The 20,298-nt window shown below is 62.9% G+C and overlaps 1 protein-coding gene across 13 annotated transcripts in view; it reads right to left on the reverse strand.

Annotated features, from left to right (window-relative positions):
• Positions 1–20,298, reverse strand: part of ATP11A (ATPase phospholipid transporting 11A) — a 115,392-nt gene that overhangs the window by 13,916 nt on the left and 81,178 nt on the right. For all 13 annotated transcript variants that reach the window (XR_013966617.1, XR_013966618.1, XR_013966619.1 and 10 more), the window contains exons 17-25: positions 17,628–17,731; positions 10,822–11,003; positions 8,510–8,761; positions 7,265–7,439; positions 6,000–6,102; positions 5,652–5,797; positions 5,127–5,186; positions 2,295–2,422; positions 1,691–1,826 (exon numbers count right to left, since the gene is read on the reverse strand). Coding sequence is in view for 10 of the 13 variants with exons in the window: in XM_080799775.1 (XP_080655901.1) it covers positions 1,691–1,826; positions 2,295–2,422; positions 5,127–5,186; positions 5,652–5,797; positions 6,000–6,102; positions 7,265–7,439; positions 8,510–8,761; positions 10,822–11,003; positions 17,628–17,731 (1,286 nt within the window). In the remaining 3 variants the exon portion in view is untranslated. The remainder of the gene's footprint in view (positions 1–1,690; positions 1,827–2,294; positions 2,423–5,126; positions 5,187–5,651; positions 5,798–5,999; positions 6,103–7,264; positions 7,440–8,509; positions 8,762–10,821; positions 11,004–17,627; positions 17,732–20,298) is intronic.

Here is a 20,298-nt window from a genome sequence, read left to right on the forward strand (position 1 = left end):
TACCATCCGTCTCGTTCTGACAAGCCCGGCCCTGGGGCTCCCCTCCTCTACGGAGCACGACAGACCTGCAGGAGACTTCGCCTCTCGAAGGCTGTGGACAAAACCTCAGCTCAGCGCCCCTGCTTGGCACCGGTGCCATGGACGGGGTCTGGCTGGGGGCACATCAGGGCTCTGGGGACTGGAGCACAAGGAGGCATGCCCAGGCCTCATGAGAGACCACGTGCCATGCACGCCAGCCGGCACAGCCACGTCCAGGGTACACAGGCCACACACGTCTTTGCGTGCGTCCACTTGCCGCTGAAACCGGGCAGGACCGGGCATCTCACCCGGTATTATCGAGTCTGGGGCAACGAAGGAGCAGCACGGAGAGTAACAGCACCGGCGCCGCACAAAACCCTGGTCCGCCGCCCATGCGTGTACGTCACGTCATCCGAACTCCAGCTGCCCAAGCGACGGGCAAGCCACACCGTGCCAGGAGGCCTCTCTCAGAGCTAACAGGCCACGTCGGTCCTGATGTCCCGGCTCCGGGGACCCAGAATCCTCGTGCTTCCTCACAGACAACAGCCCCCCTCAGGGCCTGGCCGCGGGAAGGTGTGTGGAGACTCCGCAGGAGGACAGTTCGGGGCCGGCTGCCCTGGGAACTGTCCAAGCAAATGCAGACAGAGGACATTCCCAGAAACGTCAGGCTTTAGAGAAGCGAACGAGGTCTTTAAAGCATTTCCGCCATCAGTTGAGCGGACGCTGACTTACAAGGCAACAAAGGAGAACGGCCTGTTCGTAACGCAGGGAAAGAACAGGTCACCGCGTGCCAGGAGCAGCGGGCCGCCTGGCGGGGAGGGACTCACGTCCCGCGGCCACCGAACCCGGGCGGCGCTCCGGAGGGTACAGCCCTGCGCGTCCCCCGGAGAGTCCCGGAGGCCTGCCTGGGTTGGCTGCGCTCAGCGTGGTGTCCCTATCAAGCCCCCCGAGCCTGCCGGTGCCACGCACGGAAGCCCAGACGTATGTCACAGACCACCACCGCCTGGCGGGCGGGCCCCACACAGAACTCCAGAAACAGCACAACAAACAACCGAACGCAGACACACTCGTCTAAGGCAGCGCCGGCCCCGCCCGGGAGCCGACGGCCGCTAGCAGGCTTCTACCGACAGAGCACACAGAAGAGGGCACAGGTGAAAATATTTCGAGAAATATTTTATTTTTAAGGCACTCCAAAACATAGAGGACAAACCCACAGTTTTCTTACCATGTGTGTGTTGGTGGTCACTATCTGAGAGTGGGGAGGGACGCCCGTGGCAAAAAGACAAAAGCGAGATAGGAATAAAACATCCCCCGAGGTTACGCGAACAAGCAGGCAGCCAGCCGCCTGCCCACCAGCAGACGCTAGACCTACTCACTGCGAGCGGCAGGTACTTAAAGTAAAACGCGTGTGAACAAAAGCTACACGTTAAATACGAATTAATTCCCACAGGAAATGAGTCATGCCTGAGCCACGGAACGGAACGGAACCGTGGTGGCACAGAGAGCCACGGGCCTGGGGCTCCCGGAGGTGCGTCCAGCAGGTGCAGAGGCGCCGTGGCCTCGAGGCGCTTTGCTGGACGGAGGCCCCGCACCAGGCCCCATGGACCACCCCAACCCGCGTCCGTATGGGAACCCCCCCGGCCCGGCCCGCACGGTGCGGTTCCGCACTAACCTGCCCGTTGCTGGTCACTGTTGTGTTCTCAAACATGAAGTAAGCACCGAAGAAGAACACCAGAGCATCAAACACGCCCAGGAGCGTCCAGTAGATGAACACACGCCAGCGCAGCAGGGCGTTCTTGGCGATGTCTCTGCGCGAGGGGACAGGGAGACCGTGGGTTAGCGACCGCAGACTCTCGCCTGGCCGGGCCGCCCCACACTCTGTAGTGCCATCGGGCCGGGAAGGCCCCCTCAGTCACGGCACCGCTCCCCAGCCGCAGAGCCAGCTGGCGCGGCCACGCCATGAAAGTGGGTCGTAGAGAAACAGGCCCAGTCCACAGGACGGGTGGTCTGTCTGTCGTGGGTCCCCCTGCCTGGCTGGCCTGGCCCCGTCCCTGCCTGACCCCTCCACAGCTAAGACCCAACTGGCTTAACAGGCACGTTTCAAAGGCAGCACAAATCCTCTCCCTAGTCGGAGGTAGGCTGCTTCCCCCAAACCCTCTCCGGTGGCTGGGAGCCCAACGGCCACGGAGGGCTCTGGTGGGGCAGGACCAGCGTGTGGAGCCGGAGGGCACCAGGAGTGCCAGCAAGCCCCGAGGCCAGGCCGGCGCGGCCGGTACCTGTAGAGGGAGGGCTCTCTGCGGAGCGTGTCGATGCTGACGTGCTGCTCCATCAGGCTGTACAGGAGAATCGGGAGGGACGTAAAGCTGATGTTGTACAGGGTCAGGTAGGCGGTGTCGTACAAAGTCTGTGGGAGAACAGAATCGGCCTGAGAGCCGCGCTCTGCGGGTCACCACACGCTCTCACGCTTCACTGAAATGTCTCTGAAACGTCTCTGATTTGCAAAGACCCAGACCCACAGCATCCCGACCTGCACAGCGTCCCCCTTCTGCAGCTACGGACACAGGGACGTCTTCCAGTCCGTGCTGGTGCCCGCTGTTGGTTACAGCCATGGACGACACTGGCGCCCCCAGGACCCGCCCCGCTCGGCCGCTGCAGGCCGGCAGCACGAACAGCGGCTGAGAAGTCCGCCACCGTGACCATCCAGCTTCGGTGCTCCCTGGCCCCGGCCCCCCGGGCAGAAGCAAAGACGTGACGCGAAGGGGCCACCACACTCCCAGGCAGCTCGGCACCCCTCAGCGTGCCAGATGCCGACAGCCAGGCATCCGGGATGGGGACTCAGACGCCATCGATCCCCTTCTGCAGGGGCGGAAACCACCACAGCCTTGGGGACGGGTGAGCGGGCGACCTCGCCATGGCCGTGCGGGCAAGCCCACGGCAGCCACTGCGCCTCCACGTCTGCTCCTGCCCCTGCCAGCGGACGGCTGCGTGGGGGTGCGAGGTGGAGAACACGGCACCCTGACCTACTGCCCCTGCAGCCCCCTCCCCATACGGCCGACTCGCCCCTGCAGCCTGCTCCCCTGTATGGCCGACCCGCCCCTGCAGCCCGCTCCCCCATACGGCCGACCCGCCCCTGCAGCCCGCTCCCCCATACGGCCGACCCGCCCCTGCAGCCCGCTCCCCCATACGGCCGACTCGCCCCTGCAGCCTGCTCCCCCGTACGGCCGACCCGCCCCTGCAGCCCACTCCCCCATACGGCCGACCCGCCCCTGCAGCCTGCTCCCCCGTATGGCCGACCCGCCCCTGCAGCCCGCTCCCCCATACGGCCGACTCGCCCCTGCAGCCCGCTCCCCCATACAGCCGACTCGCCCCTACACCCTGCTCCCCTGTATGGCCCACCCGCCCCTGCAGCCCGCTCCCCCATACGGCCGACTCGCCCCTGCAGCCCGCTCCCCCATACGGCCGACCCGCCCCTGCAGCCCGCTCCCCCATACGGCCGACCCGCCCCTGCAGCCCGCTCCCCCGTACGGCCGACTCGCCCCTGCAGCCTGCTCCCCCGTACGGCCGACCCGCCCCTGCAGCCCACTCCCCCATACGGCCGACCCGCCCCTGCAGCCCGCTCCCCCGTATGGCCGACCCGCCCCTGCAGCCCGCTCCCCCATACGGCCGACTCGCCCCTGCAGCCCCCTCCCCATACGGCCGACTCGCCCCTGCAGCCCGCTCCCCTGTATGGCCGACCCGCCCCTGCAGCCCCCTCCCCATACGGCCGACTCGCCCCTGCAGCCCGCTCCCCCATACGGCCGACTCGCCCCTGCAGCCCGCTCCCCCATACGGCCGACTCGCCCCTGCAGCCCGCTCCCCCATACGGCCGACCCGCCCCTGCAGCCCGCTCCCCCATACGGCCGACCCGCCCCTGCAGCCCGCTCCCCCATACGGCCGACCCGCCCCTGCAGCCCGCTCCCCCATACGGCCGACTCGCCCCTGCAGCCCGCTCCCCCATACGGCCGACCCTCCCCTGCAGCCCGCTCCCCCATACGGCCGACTCACCCCTGCACCCTGCTCCCCGTATGGCTCACCCACCCCTGCAGCCCGCTCCCCCATACGGCCGACTCGCCCCTGCACCCTGCTCCCCGTATGGCCCACCCACCCCTGCAGCCCGCTCCCCCATACGGCCAACTCGCCCCTGCACCCTGCTCTCCTGTATGGCCCACCCGCCCCTGCAGCCCGCTCCCCCATACGGCTGACTCGCCCCTGCAGCCCGCTCCCCCATACAGCCGACTCGCCCCTGCACCCTGCTCTCCTGTATGGCCCACCCGCCCCTGCAGCCCGCTCCCCCATACGGCTGACTCGCCCCTGCAGCCCGCTCCCCCATACGGCCGACTTGCCCCTACACCCTGCTCCCCTGTATGGCCGACCCGCCCCTGCAGCCCGCTCCCCCATACGGCCGACTCGCCCCTGCACCCTGCTCCCCGTAAGGCTCACCCACCCCTGCAGCCCGCTCCCCCATACGGCCGACTCGCCCCTGCACCCTGCTCCCCGTATGGCCCACCCACCCCTGCAGCCCGCTCCCCCATACGGCCGACTCGCCCCTGCACCCTGCTCCCCGTATGGCCCACCCACCCCTGCAGCCCGCTCCCCCATATGGCCGACTCGCCCCTGCACCCTGCTCCCCCGTATGGCCCACCCACCCCTGCAGCCCGCTCCCCCATACGGCCGACTCGCCCCTGCACCCTGCTCCCCGTATGGCCCACCCACCCCTGCAGCCCGCTCCCCCATACGGCCGACTCGCCCCTGCACCCTGCTCCCCGTATGGCCCACCCACCCCTGCAGCCCGCTCCCCCATACGGCCGACTCGCCCCTGCACTCTGCTCCCCGTATGGCCCACCCACCCCTGCAGCCCGCTCCCCCATACGGCCGACTCGCCCCTGCACCGGCTCTCCCGTATGGCCCACCCGCCCTTGCAGCCCGCTCCCCCATACGGCCGACTCGCCCCTGCACCCTGCTCCCCTGTATGGCCCACCCGCCCCTGCAGCCCGCTCCCCCCTTCGCCACCCACAAGGGCTGGGCGAAAAGGCCCAGGGGAGTGTCTGACTCCAGACAGCCGGGCTCACCTGTTGTGAGAACCCGCAGAAGAACTGGTACAAGAACTGAGGGAAGATGAAGCAGACGTTCTGGAAGGGAAGCCACACGCGGGTTAGTCCGACACACGCCGGGGACCACGCCCCCGCGCCATGCCTGACACCCGCAGTGTCTGCAAGAAGGGACCCCGCAGCTCCTGTGCTCCCGGGAGGGCATGAAGCCTGCTCTCGTCTTAACGGCATACGCCGTGGCAGCTCGTGAGGGGACAGCGTTCTGGGACATGGCAGGGCCTGAGCGCGGCCAGGGAAGGGTCTGAGTGCGTGACGGACAAGGACAAGGACTCCTCGCCGAGACACACGGAAGAACCTTCCCTCGAACACACGACAACGGCCAGGTTCCTGCCCGTTCCACGCCGAAGCCGTGTGCACAGAGGTGTGCCGCCCTCCCCTCTCAGGGCAACGCGACACCCCTCCCTGCTGGCCTGTCCCTTCCTGAGCCGTCCCCGTGGCACCAGCAGGCGCTCGGCGCGCCGGGCGGCCGTGGCACAGACACCCCACCTTGTAGAAGAAGTACTGCACGAGCTCGGATATCCTGACGTAGTAGAAGTGCCCATGAACCAGCAGCATCTTCCTCAGGTCCTTGAATTTCGGGACCGCATAGTCGCTGTTCCGGGCGGCCTGACGACCCTCCTTCCCGATGACACCTGCGGGAGGAGCCCCGCTCTCAGCACCGCATGAGGGGAAGCGGCAGGTGGCGAGACGAGACGCCAGCAAACACGGGCGACGGGAACGCCAGGGCCCAGTCGCACCCTACGCCCCTCGTCCCGCCGCCCCTGCGCCCGCGCCCCTCGTCCCGCTGCCAGTCTCCCCTCCCTGCCCACGGGCTCCTGGACACGGGCCGCTCACCGATGCCCACGTGCGCCTCCAGGATCATGCTGACGTCATTGGCGCCATCGCCGATGGCTAAAGTGATGGGGTGCTCTTTAGAGAGTTTGATTAATTTAACAATCTGGAAAATAAGTAAACGGAGAATTTATGTCTTCTGTTTCCTGTTGGCCCAGATCGCTATCTAGGCCGAACACACACAGACGTCAAGTCGGCCAAGAAGGGCAAGACAGTGAGCGGCTCGGCATGAACCTGCCCTTTGTGTGCAGGCCCAGCCTCCCGCTGCCAACACGCGAGCAGAGAAGGTGGCTCGCGCGCGGTCACCGGACGGGGCTGGTGGGCGATGGCTCTCCGTCGCTGCCTAGACAGACTCAGCAGATGGGGTCCACGCGAGCCCCGGGGACATGCGGACAGCATGCTCAGCCAGGACACACGGCCCTGTAGGCCATCTGCTCCAGGCATCTCTTTCTCCTAAATAAGCTGCTTCTTGTGTTATTTTAACGCTCAGAGTTGTCACGCGTGCAAATCTGATCTGGAAATGTGACACAGGGAATAATTTCAAGCGGATGGTCCATTTCTTTGCAAACTTTCTCTCCATCTATGTGTCTAAAGGCCGCGGTTCAGAGAGGACCGAGAGGATGAGGCGACATGAGAGGACCTCCTGTCCTTTCAAGAAGAGCGTCGAAAACACGAACGTATGCAAACACGTCTGAACGTCCGAAACTCAAAAACAGACCATGTAACACATGAGACTCCAACACAACGTCCTAGGCTTGCCCCTCTGGACAGGATGACTCAGGCTTCCAGGGCGCCCGAGGCAGGAGACGGGGTGGGGGAAGGGCGGGACCGCAGCCACGCACCAGGGCTCGGGAGTCTGGAGGCCAGAGGCGGATGCCAGCTTCCAAACTCCCCGGCAGAAAGCTACCCCCACTCTCCGTGTCAGCGCTACTGCATGCTCAGGGACGGCACTCACACGGGCACCGCTCTGCAGTGGTTCGCGCCACACCTGTCGCCGTGCCAGCGGCAGGCGTGTTGGAGCACACCCGTACCCTGTCGCTCCCACGGAGCCTCAGAAACGGGGCTCCCCCTGTACAAGAGGCCGTCGGGGGCCAGGCTCCCCGGCCTCCAGCGGGCGGCGTCCCACCCGGCTCCGTCCACCCTCGCCTCGGTGCAATAGCAGAGGACGACCCAGGCCGGACATTTCTGCCCTTTGTGCCTCCAGTTAAGGAAGGCGGTGCCTCGCCGGGCTCGTCACCGCGGCGAGGGGCGGGGGCTCCGGGGCCGACCTGGGCCTTCTGCAGGGGCGCCATCCGGCAGCACAACACGGCGCTACAGTTGCGGCAGATCTCCAGGAAGAGCTCCCGGTAGTGGCCGCCGCTGCCGTCCTCGCGGGGCTTCATGACCAGGGACAGCGCGGCTCCGTCGATGATCAGCCCGAAGTCCTGCAGGTCGGCCGAGAGCCTGTTCGGTCACACAGACAGACATGTCACTCGGGAGCCGAGGGCACACACCTCGGAGACCTGTCACGCCATCAACCGACGACCGCAGACCGTTCTACCGGCACAGCCTCTACAGCGCCCCGGCCCCGTGGTCCAACGCGGCCAAAATGAAAAACTCCTGCTGCCGGCGCAGTGCAGACTCCGAGCTCCGGCCGCAGTTCCGCGCACACCTACCGTAACGTCCGCCCCAATGGCCAAGAGCTGCGCGTCCCAGGGCCGGCGGAGCTCAGTGTCTCCTCCCGCAGCCCTGGCCGAGCGGGCCAGCCTCGGGCTGCGGCCTCGCCACGCCCTCCCCGCCGGCCTCCCCGGGCGGCCCGCCTGGAGTGCGCACGTCCCTCTGCTGCGTTTCAAAGCTATAGGCACATCCCCGACCCCCAGAGGAGCCCTACAGGTCAGGAGAAGGGATGGGTAACTTAACGCTCGCGTCCGACGACAGGGCTGCTGTCCCGTCACCACCGTACCGCAAATCTAACACGCTCCCAGGAATCTTAGCCTCGGACCTGGTGGCAGCAAGGGCAGCGCTGACCAAGCGTGCGTGGACTGCGGACTGTTGTTGCAAGAAACAACTCCGGAGCATGTCCTGCTTGGTCTTGCGTTAGAACAGCCCGACAGCTGCCCCGCGGAATCCACGATACAGCCCCGGCCTCAAAGCGGACGGGAATGACCCCCTCCCAGTACTTCCTAAGTCAGTCAAGTCTGCGTCCTTGTGCGGCATTTAAAACTACTCACACTCAGACACACACTCGCACACTCACAGAAACAGACACTGACACACACAGACACACAAACACACTCTCACACACAAATACGCTCACAGACACAGACACACATATACACACACAGACACACTCAGATGCACACACACACACACACTCGGACACTCACAGACACACTTACACACACACACACACGTAACTCTTCTGCAAAAACACCTCACAGTGGCCACGAAGACTAGCCCTGGCCGCATCCCGCTGTTGGCCGGGACGACCCCCACGGCTGCACCCCCCTGCAGCGGGCACGGGCCCTGCCTACCCCGAGAAGTTGTCCCTGGTGAGGCTCCCACTGTGGCGAAGCACGGTCTTGCTCAGCTCGAACAGCACGTCGTGCAGACTCTGCTCCTCCAGCCGCTTGGTGGTGAGCTCCAGCAGCTGCGTGCCCCTCCGGAACAGCCTGCAGGCGTAGCAGGTGGCGGCCGCCGTCTCCATCTTGTCCCCGGTGAGGACCCACACTTTGATCCCGGCTTTCTGCAAGGCTTCGATGGTGTCGGCAGCCTTCTCCTGGAGCCTGAGCGAAGCAGGAGCGAGACCACGGGCCTGAGTGGGGCACCTCCGACTCCGGGAACCCAGGCCCCGAGCTCCGTCCCCACAAGCTAGAGAGCACCATGCCGTCAGCTCACGACGTGACCGCGGGGCCCCCAGAGCTGCCCGTACGCTCACGTGTCAACTCTACAGGAAAGCGCTTCCCAGTTCCAAGCAGAGGCAGGCGTGCGACACTGAGAAGTGACGTGTCCCTCTCGCACAACTGACGCTCAGCACGCAGCACCCTGTCCAGCGGGGCCTCCCCACTTGCGGAGGATTTTGGGCAACGACCACAAGGACCATCACCGGCAACAAAGGACGTCTTAGCGCAGGGAGAGCACTCGCCGCCTCTTCCCTTTGGCCTGAGCTGGTGCAACTCCGCCTCTTAGCAGGGGCCCCCAAAACGGTAAAACACCGAGACAGCCGGCAGGTTCCACAATGGGCTCCCGCGCACCACAAGCTGGCCACGTGTCGGAGGCCATGGGAAGCCCTGCCCACGATGCCCCCTCCACCAGAGCTCACGGGGTAAGCCCCCATCAGCGACCCTGTGCTGGGGTGGAAAACCCAGGGCTCACGGGGTGGGGGCAGACTCGTGCGAGGGTGAGCGGCTCACACACTGGTCAGGCTGTCGCGCTGTGCGTGGACGTCTGCCTCATTTGGGACCTGTCGTTCTTTCCAGATTTTAGCGTCTGCACTTTTGACAGGCGTGTGAAATGATGCACCGTGTCCCTACCCAGCACCAGTGGGTTCGGACCCCACTGTGCTGACCCGACGAGACTCGGTAAAGCCTGGAGCTCACAGGACCTCCGCATTCCCGAGGCATAGGAACATCTCTACTTTCATCAGTTTGTTTGGAAAATGGAAACCGAGGACCAGAAAGGTCCGTCTGCAGAGGTGTTTGTCAGTTTTAGGGAAACGATTTGCGACTAAATGTCATCACCTCAAGGCCACTGGCCCTCACCTGCCCCTGGGAACCTACTCTGATTCCGACGTCCCAACTCCCTGTGGAGTAGATCATCTCCCTCGACCCTCCTGAGGGTGTGCAGGCGTGACTCGTCCATCCAGACTCTCCGCTCCTGGCACCTCCCTCGAGGACGGTCCCAGTGTCCCCCAGGCAAGCACACCCCACGCACGTCCCTCTCCCCCTAGCATAGCAGGCCCTCGGTGCCATCCCATTCTAAAGCCTGTCCCAAGCACAAGCCACATGTCCTTCCTGGGCCAGCGCCTGGACCCCCATCCTGCTGAACGACAGGGGGGACTTAAGTCGTCAAGTTGAAGTCGAGTGACCCCCACTGGAGACTGGGAGGCCGCGGGGCGCTCATTAAAGACACCGGAAAACTAGGCTTCTAGTAAGGACTGAAACGTCAGGCCCATTTACACCTTAAGGACTTTGAACCTTCACGGGAAATAAACTTTCAGTAAACGCCCTCAAGTTCCCACTTCATTCTGCTAAACTGGGGCGTTTTTTTCTCTTCCTTTCCGTCCACACTCTCGTGTCACACGGGGACAGGCCCGCGTCTCCGTGCATGAGCCCTGAACTCATGTCCAGCCCCATCTTCGGAGCGTGGGAAGGCCCCTGCCTGAAGGGACACATCTCGGTTATTAGTGGTGGTTTTTGCAATTTTCTAATTCACGGTTTTACATTCCTTCAACAAGAAATGACAGATACACCGAGGACGCTCACATCTAAAATGTCACGCTTGAACTTGGAAAAGGCGGTGGGGAGAGCTCAGGGACAGAACCGCTGACTGAGCTCTGCAGAATGATTTCAAGACGCCCATCTCTCCGGACAACTGGCGGCACAGCGTGAACGTGCCAACCACTCTGGTCCCTCTGGCAGAGCGCGACCGTCAGGGCCTTACTCACGGAAGGTAAGACACCGTCCAGGCACAACCTCCCGGTGACGCCCCCCGAGGCCCGTCTTGTCCCGCTGCGGACGCACGTCCCTGTGAGGACAGGAGGGGCCCGTCCCCCGGGCACCCCGCAGGCCCCACGGCCTCCCAGGGCCACCGCTTCTCTGAGGACGGGGCGTGGCGTGTACTTCACCTGTCCTCCACAGCTGTGGCCCCGAGCAGGATGAAGTCCTTCTCTATTTGCTCATAGGCCTCCGCTAACTTCTTCTCCCGGTCCTGGAGAGCCACCTTGGCGGCCTGCAGCAGGGCACAAACGCCGTCGTACTCTTCCGGAGCGAGCCTTCTGTAGGCCACACACAAGGTCCGAAGTCCCTCCTGCAGGAAACAGCACAACGCTCACCGTGAGCCAAGTGTCCCTCTGCGGAACGTCACCTCTCCAGGGCTTCCCCAACATCCTCTCTAATCAGAAGGGCTCACCACAGAACGGTGAGCCAGCGAGCCCTCAAAGGGGCTGGTCACTATATTCGAAATATCTGAGTTATTTACACCCACGTTAAATACCGACAACCTCAGAGATGACAGAATTTCACACGGGTAAGCGCGGGACTAACACGAAATCAGGGCCGGGAAAACATAACGCTTTGTTCTCTTATTCTTACAGATGAAACATGAAGCTCTTTTTTTTAGAGTAGTAATTCCAGATCTTATTGTCAACATTAAGGGGTATTTCTAAAGCAACGTCCTTTACGTGGGAGTCCTGATACAGTGGGCTCTCCCTTAGCGACCACTGAAGGGACACTGCTCAGTCACGTGTCCAGCCTACTGGGTCCACAAGGCAGGGAAGTAAGAATCCGAGAACAGTGGATTTACTACAATCAGAACTCCGTGGCTGCGCGGGCCACGGGACCACGAGACACCGTCGGGGCCTGAGGGCCACCCACGGAGCGCTTCGATCCCACCAGGAAAAGCTTCCTTCCCGTTAGGACGCAGCAAACCATCGCAACGGCCTGACAGACGCCCTAAGCACGACTTCCCTTCTGTCCTCCCCGTTGTTCCAGCCCTCACTCCACGAGTCCCAGGGAACAGCCGAGCCCCCGAACGAGCCGTCCGTTTCCCGTAAGCGCCAGAAAACCCCTCCCGTTTCTCATGGGTCCTCGGGTCTCCCAATGAGGCTGCAGGACCCAGTCGCAGGGCGGCCAGTCCCTCCTGGCGTCCCTGAGGCTCTTCGAAGCGCTGGTGTGAACGGCCAGCAGAGCTTCCCGAAATAAAAAAAAGTTTGTTTCCAGAGGTAGACCTGGGATTTCTGCTCGTGGAGCCAGGGAGCAGAAACCTTTCCTGACTCCTCCTGCTAAGGACGAGCCAGACCCCGAACGCTGTGTATAGAACATGCTGACGTACAAACAAAGCCAGACAGACACACTACAAGAAGGGAAAGTTCAACCACAATGTCTTCCAAATACAGATGGAAAAGTCCTCAGCCAAGGACCAGCAAACGGAACCCAAGAGCGTATGCGAAGGGTTATGAGCCACGACCGATGAATTTCTCCCAGGCAGGCGAGGCTGACTCGGCAAGGGCGTCGGTCCAAGGGCCACGTGATGGGAGCAGAAGGAAGGGAGAGCCCCCACGATCATCTCAGTTGATGCAGAAAGAGCATCTCACAAAATCCAACACCGTTAAAAAACCACTCTTAAACTAGGAATAGAAAGGAATTTCCCCAATACCGCAGAGGCCTTAGTGAAAACCCCACGCTGGCATCATACTGTGAAACACTTTGCCCCCAAATCAGGAACAAGACCAGGATGCTCACTTTGGCCACTCGTAGTCAGCCCAGCCTTGGAATTCCTAACCAGAGCAACTACACAAGAAAAAAAAGGCATCGAACTGTAGAGGAAAAGGTGATGTTACCGTGTTCAGAGCTATGATGAAAACCCTGAAGACACCAGAGAAAAACACTGGGACTGACAAATTCAGGAAATGGTTGAAATACAAAGTCAAGGGGTGCCCGGGTGGCTCAGTGGGTTAAAGCCTCTGCCTTCGGCTCAGGTCATGATCCCAGGGTCCTGGGATCGAGCCCCGCATCGGGCTGTCTGCTCGGCGGGGAGCCTGCTCCCCCCCACCCCCACCTGACTCTCTGCCTACTTGTGATCTCTGTCTGTCAAATAAATAAATAAAATCTTAAAAAAAAAAAAAGAAATACAGAGCCAACACACAACAATCAGATGCATCAAGAAGGTAAAACATTTGCAGACTAGAAACTACAATGTGTTGCCGGGAGAAATTTCAGGAGACCAAGGGAAAGGGAAGGCGCCCCAAGTGCATGGACTGGAGACTCCCATCCCAAGGACAATACCCGAAGCTCTCCACGGGGTCGGAGCGACCCCCCAGCAACAGCCCGAGAGCTACACATATCCTAACATTTTGAGGCGTCTCAAAGTTCTGAGATCAGCCAACAATTTCATAAAAGAACAACAAAGTTGAAGGGCCCACACTTCCTGATTGCCGAACTTCCGTCAGAACAGTGCTGCTGGCGATACGCCGGAGAACGATGGGCAGAACTGAGCCTCCTGTGCACGGCCGGGGGTTCCTGACATAGGCGCCAGGACCAACCGACAGGGCAGGCATCTGTCCCACAGCAGAGCTGGGAAGACGCACGGCCACCTGCGGGAGAAGGAGGCTGACTGACCCTCCGCACGCCACTTACAAAGCTAACTCGGAATGGGTCACAGGCGTCCACGTGCGAGCCAACAGCAGCAGACTCCGAGGAAAAGCACAGGAACATCTTCAGGACCTCGGGTTTGGCAACAGTTTTGTAAATGCGACAGTAAGTGCGCAGGCAGCAGAGAACAAGAGATAAACTGGACTGGGCTAAACCCTACAAGTGTCTGCATCGAAGGACGCTATCAAGAGAGGGAGAACGCAGCCGACAGACCGGGACAGAGTAGTCACAAATCACATACACATCCCACGAGGCGTTAGGATCCAGCATATATAAAGAACGCTTAACAGCCAACAACAAAAAAACAGCCCAATTTAAAAACGGGCCAAGGGTCTGAATGGGCCCTTGTGCGAAGCCCTCCCAATGGTCAGCAGCATGAGAACGCACACTCGGTCCCCGTGGCTGTGACGGAAATGCAATCAGCACCACAGTGAGGCGCCACTGTGTGCCCAGCACAGAACTGTAACCAAAGCAGACACGAACGCGTGTCCGCGAGGACACAGAACCTGAAGCCCTCGTGTGCGTCTGGCGGGGACAGGCGACGGCGCAGCCTCTGTGGGAAGCAGTCTGGCGGTTTGTCAAGACTCACATGTACAGGAGTCCCGTGACCCAGCAATTGCAGCCCTGGGCACACAAGTGGAGTCCTGCAAGCCGGGCCCCAAACAGACCCTGGGACCAGCGCTCCCACAACCAGCTCTCCCCCCGCCAGACGAGTGTCAACACATGCATAGACAAACCATGGCCCGTCCAGTAGACCCATGTGGCGGAATGTTATTCTGCCATAAAAGGAACGAGGCTCGGGGAAAGCGATGCCCGGAGGGGCCTGGAGGACGTGATGCTGAGCAAGGGAAGGCGGCCTCGAGGGCACAGACACTGTATGAGCCCACGTGCACGAAATACCCAGCAGAGGTAAGTGCGCAGGGACGGAGGGCAGTGCAGAGGTCAGCAGGGGCTGGCGGTGTGCAAGGGGAGATCTTGATTCGTGGGCTTGGTTTCCGTTGGGGGTGACGCTGCCGTCGACACCGGCGAATCCCGCGCTGAGCGCGGCTGCCTGGCCGAGTCTAGTTCCACATACTGACCACGACGAGAAATGGGTCACAGACTGAAATGTAAACCACACCACTGTGAACCTTGCGGAAGAAAACAGGAGACGTGCTCGGCACCTAGCGGCAACCGCAGCTCAGGCACGACCTGCCAGACGCATGTCCCCGAGTCAGAAAACTACAGTCAGAGGCTCTGCGAAAGGCCCTGCTGAGAGAAAGTGGCCGCTGACGTGGAAGAAACACTGGCGAAGCACAAACATCTTCGACTTTTAAAGAACTCTTAAAATTCAGCCCAGAAACAACACAAAAACATCGCCCCGAACCATCCCGAGAAGAGAGGGCAGACACGGCAGGGATGTTTTGCTGCAGACGAGGAGGGCGCGAGAGCTCGCGCAGCTGCGGCCTGGGCGGGCACAGCTGTCACCTGCGTGTGCGGCGGCTGCAGACCGGAGACGCGGCGCCCAACGGGGCGGACGCCAGGAAACAGGTGGGAGTTTCTTAAAACACTAGATGCTGACATCACGCTCCTGGCCGCGCACCCTGGAGACGTGAGAATTTATGTCCGCATGACCCGGACGCAGGTTACACGCAGGTTTACTTCCGACGGCTTCACGCTGGGAATGACCTGAACGTCTCCCAACAACGAGGGCTGGGGGTGGGTCCATACGTGGACGCTGCTCGGCCTGCGAGAAGCGCTGGCCCCTCTGTACCGTCGCATTTCCATCACTGTCCTGAACGACGAGCGCCTGTAGGTGGCACACAGGCGGCGGGGGCAGGGCCAGGGGAGCCGGGAGCGGGGCCGGCACGGGGACTGCGGCAGCCCCCTTGAGCGTCTGCAGAGGACCGGTGGGCACGTGAGGGGCTCCCCAGGCCGGGGACAAACCATCAGGAGGGAGGGGAACGGTGCCGTCCCAGGAGCCAGGTGGGAGACCCCACAGTTCCCAGGGGCTTTGTCTCTGGACGGGGGAGGAACTCGGTCCACCTGAGCGATGCCTGGACCCACGTCACAGGTCAGAAAGCCGCCGTCTGAACAGAACTGCTCCGGGAACCAAGCTGTGGCTGACACGAACATGGGGCAGCCCACAGGCTGGCATCCTCGGGCCAGTCCGTCAAAGGCCAGCAGGACGCGAGGGGGCAGGGAGCGTTACCCACGGCGAGGACACGACCCCCAGCTGAGGCAGACGCAGACCCAGCACCAAGGGCAGAGCTGGCGGAGAAACAGTCCAACGGCCGCCTCGTGCTTCACGTGTCCCAAACTTAAATCCAGACACGCAGGTGAGAGAAAGCGCCCAGCGTCTGAGATGAGACGGACCCGGCTACACCCTGGGGCCGACGAGACTCAGCTGCTAGAGAACAGGCATGAAGACAGGGTGACCAAAAGTACCCAAAACAAAACCGAGGACATTTTCAAAAGAACAGACCCAGGGGCCCGCAATGACCACGTACACTACCCACAGGGCACTGCGGTTCTGGGAAAGGTGGGGACGGTGGGTACGTCTTAAGACACACCGGCTGAAACCTGCCCAGCTTGATTTAAAAAACCACAGACCCCCAGACCCAAGAGCCCTGAGCAGCCTGAGCAGACGTGAACCCGAAAGCGGCCACCAAAGACGGCCACGGACACAGAGGACGAAGACAGCAGGCGCCTCGAGGGAAAGGAAGCGTGAGTCCGTCCCAGCACACACGCCGCCGTTTCTGCACGGTTGCCCACCGGACAAGCCCCAGGGTGGCAAGAGGGGCATCCCGGCGGGGGCCGCCGAGCAGCCACGGACGGTGGTGAGTGCACCGGGGCCAGAGGGGAGAACGTGTGAGCGCACGTGCCCCGACGCGCCCAGGCACGGCCGCCCTCGCTCCGCCGCAGAGCGCCATCCGTCCCCGGAGCTGCTCTGAAGGAGGCCACAAAGGAGCCTGGAGGAAAGAGTTTAAAGCTGGTCACGGGGTAAGGAACTCGCGGACTGAGAAACCACGCCGCCGGCTGCATCTTGCGCAGGTGAGGAAACACCATCTCTGAGGTGTGCGCAGCCACTGTTCTCGGGGAACACACGCAGTCTGGTGTGGACGCCCCGGCCCCCCGGAGAAAGGGGTGGACAGAGACCCCAGAGCGGCGGGAGCGTCCTCTCAGCGTCCTGGGCTGAGGTCCTGGGGTCCGGGCAGGGACTGGGCGTGGCCAGTGTCTGTGCGGACGGTCGACGGGCCCAGGCCTGACAGGCGTGGTGACCTGCATGGCCGGCATCCCCGTCGTGTGTCGCCGTCGTTTCAGATTTGGTGCTGGACTGACTGGCAGATGGGCTGCCCCCCTGGGGACGACCGGGCGAGCGAGTATCAACACTCACTGCCCAGAGACGGCGGTGAGCATGTGTGTCCAGGCGCTTCACAGACGCCCTCCGTCCTGTTCCGCGAACGGGACCCTAGCCTCTGGGCAGCAGGCTGAGTGACCGTGACCCTCCCCACACCAGGGCTCAGTCATTTCCAAGTAGCACCTCCTTCCCGTCCCTGTGGGCTCAGGGCCTCAGGGCAGAGCCTCCCTGGGCCAGCAGGGGTCAGGGGCACGGGGACCGCAGCCAGAGCCGCAGGCACACCCGCCACGCGGGCCACACTGCTAGGAATGAGCGCACAGCGGCTGCCCCAGGGCCATGGCACTCCAGACTCCTGGAGCTGAGTCTGGGGGCGCTTGGCACCCACACTCCCACGAGCACCACGAGCTTACTCAGGGGTTCATCCCGTCAGCAAGAGCACAGTTGAAGACCTTGGCCAGACCCTGCTTGGTTCGTAACGACGGGCACGTGAAATTCTGTGGTTTGCATTAGTGGGGACGAGGCTGTGCAGGGCCACGGTCTGTGGTGTAGGGTCTGGTGGGGGGGGCGGGTGGACGGGGGCAGAGATGCCTTCGCCCCCCGGCACCGGCGGCGCACCTGCCGGCGGGGGCCGGAGCTCGGGCAAGCGCACGGCGCTGCTGGAGGCTTGGGGCAGAGACGTGCGGGAACCACGCAGGGGAGACGCCGAGGACGCCGGCTTCACGATGACGGAGCGCTTCACCAGCGGCCCCACGGGACCCGACACAATGACCGCGGACGCGCGGATAATGCAGACACCCCGCCAGCGCCCCCCACCCCCGGGGCTTCCACTCCGTGTATGGCGCAGGTGGCCCTCAGAGCAAGTCCCTCGGCGGACAGAGCAGGACGCTGCTGCCAGCCGCCCTCCCGGCGTGAGGCACGCGGCCGCCCCCAGCCCCATCTCACCACCGCGTTGCGCTCCACTCTGGCCCGGATCTGGTCGACTTTGCCTTCTATCACCCGGGGAAATATGGACGAATCAGCTCCCTTGCAGAAGAGATAGATTTCTCCTAAGAAAGGAAGGAAACAGGACATTTAGTTACGCGTACGGAGAACCAGATCATTTTCCACGTCACGCTTTGACGACGCAACGGAAGCAGGAACGTCCACGTTGAGAGCGTCAGACGTTTCCCGAGACCCATCACCACGTGCCGTCAGGAGAGAGTGAAGTCGTTTTTCCCACAGCCCCAGACAGCACGGGCCGTTGAGGACCGGGAGGAAGACGGGCCCCACTGCCATCGGGCCCCCGGGCAAGGTCACGGGACGGGGCCCCACGAGATGCTGCTGCCGAGGGTTCGCCATCCTTCACCCCAGCAAGACCCACAGACGCGTGCGGTGAGGCATCCCCCACAGCTCAGGAGACGTCCCCATGGCTTCGCACAAGCTTGCGCCGCAGACCCACGCTGCCCCGTGAGATAAACCGATGTTCTCTTCCAGGTCAGCAGGGGAAGCTGGCGAGACCGAGACGAGAGAACAAGACGGACGAGGCCGGTTCTGGTCGACAAGCCCGCACGCAGGGGCGCCTTCTCTGCCAGCCACGAGTGTCCACGTGGCCCTCCACCAGGCCGACTGCGTTTGCATGCGGCTCCTGGAGAGCACCGGACCTGGACAAGGGCGCCTGAATGCGGCCGTGGCACCCGGAGCCCCGCTGATCCCAGCAGGGACGCGCTCGTGGCGCCCAGAGCGAAACACCCCAGACAGCAGAGGATGCCCATAGATGTCCTGAGACTAGACCACGGCTGAGGTCAACCCATGGCCGGAAAGGACAGCATCACCACGTCCGGGCCGCCAGCACACGGAGCTGGATGGGGTCCCGCGGGGCAGAGAGCCCGACCCCCAGGACACGCCCACCAATGGTGCGGGCTTCGTGGCCAGATTCTGGTCACGAGCCACGGAGAGTGGGAGCCGGGCCGGGCCCACGACCAGGCTGGGGCAGGACCCATTCCGGAGACCAGACCTAACTTCCTCAGACTCGGTTTCCAGCAAGAAGGGCAAGTCCAGGCATCACGATGTGCTCTCGAACGCTATATTCTAAAAGACCATGAGGATTTATGGTAATAGCTCAGTTCACTGCGTCAACCTGTCACTCCCTGGCACACACGGTCCAGCTGGGACACGTCTGGCCCCGGGACTTGGTTACGACAGCCTCTGACGTAAAAACATCCAGAATGAAAACCACTTTATTCTGTAAAGAACCAGAGTTCTGGAAGGCAGCACGGAGCTACCACGCAGAGGCGTGCCCACACGGGGTGTCCCTGCCGTGGAGCAGCCGTGGCTAAGGCTGCTTACAGCCCTCAGAAGCAGCCACGCTCTCGCTGGCCACAGGGGCTCGTGGTCTCCCGCATCCATCAGGCTGGAAAACCGGAGCCATTAGCCTCATCTCTGGGGATGCGTTACTACGCAAAAAACAACCTGCTTAATTAATTATTCAAACGTCTCTTGAAATTAATTGGTGCCGTGACTGGTTCAGATGCCACGTGGTCTGTCCCGGGAAGCCTGCAGATCTGCAGGGGACCCCCAGGAACGGGCAGACGTCTCCCCGTGGAAAAGGGGCCCGGGAGACTACCGTGACATGACTCCTTCTGGAGCTCCGCGGTGCCCTTCTGCGGGAAGGTGGCAGGAGTCTCCGAGGGCCCTGCTCTGGGCACCCAGCCCCCCAAGGAAGCATGGAGGGGGCGGGGCTTGGTGAGTAACGCTGCCTCACTCCCTGTGGCGCGGTCGGGCCTGCGACCGGGAACCGTCTCCCAGACGTGACTCAGCGGCCAGACAGCACATCCGTCCCCGCAGGGAACCCATAGGGCGAAGGACCAGTGACGTCCGGGTCCCACCCGACGCCCGCCTCCCAGGCCACCACGTGGCTTCGACCGTGCCCGCACACCAGACCATGTCCTTCAGCGTTACGGGACTCTCCCACGACCTGCTGGCCCGAGCGGAAGACTGTCTCCCCACATTCCAGGCAGCATTTATACCATGTTACGTCCCCAGATGCTTGGCACAAGTCTCCCTGGCTGGGCTGCACCAGGGTGCCTTCGGGGTGTGGGGACCACACAGTGACCGTGCCCAGAGCTGCCACGGGCCTTGCCCAGGCTTGTCCAGCGCCCCGGGAAGTGAGTCACAGGGTTCTGCCCAACGACACGCCCCGGCCACCTCACACCGTCCCCTGCGGCCCGGGGAGTAAGATGAGCCGTGGCGGGTGCCCCCGAGCACCGTCACCAGGGCCCTGCTTAAGGGCATTGGCCGCCTGTGCCTCCCGTGTAAGGAGCGACACTGGCTGACCCAGAATTCCCCAACGTGCCTCCCGCTCCCTCGGCCGGCTGCGAGTCCGTCCGTTCCCAGGGTGGTGGGCTGCATCTGCCCGCTTACCAGGCGACGTTCCAAAGACACCAACCCAGCCTGGTAGCGCCCGGCCTTAAGAAGTAAGAAGGACTGAGATCCCGCAGCGTTTGCTAAGAGGTCATTCCGCAACTGCGGGTGCCTTCAACCGAGCGGAGCCGTGTGGTGGGGAACCCGCGAGACTCGGCTGGCTTCTGTACTCGGGTGCCCCCGGCCCGGGTCAGGACAGCTCACCTGACTGCGG

Source organism: Martes martes (genome assembly GCF_963455335.1).
Source record: "Martes martes genome assembly, chromosome: 3".
NCBI classification, from domain to species: Eukaryota; Metazoa; Chordata; class Mammalia; order Carnivora; family Mustelidae; genus Martes; species Martes martes.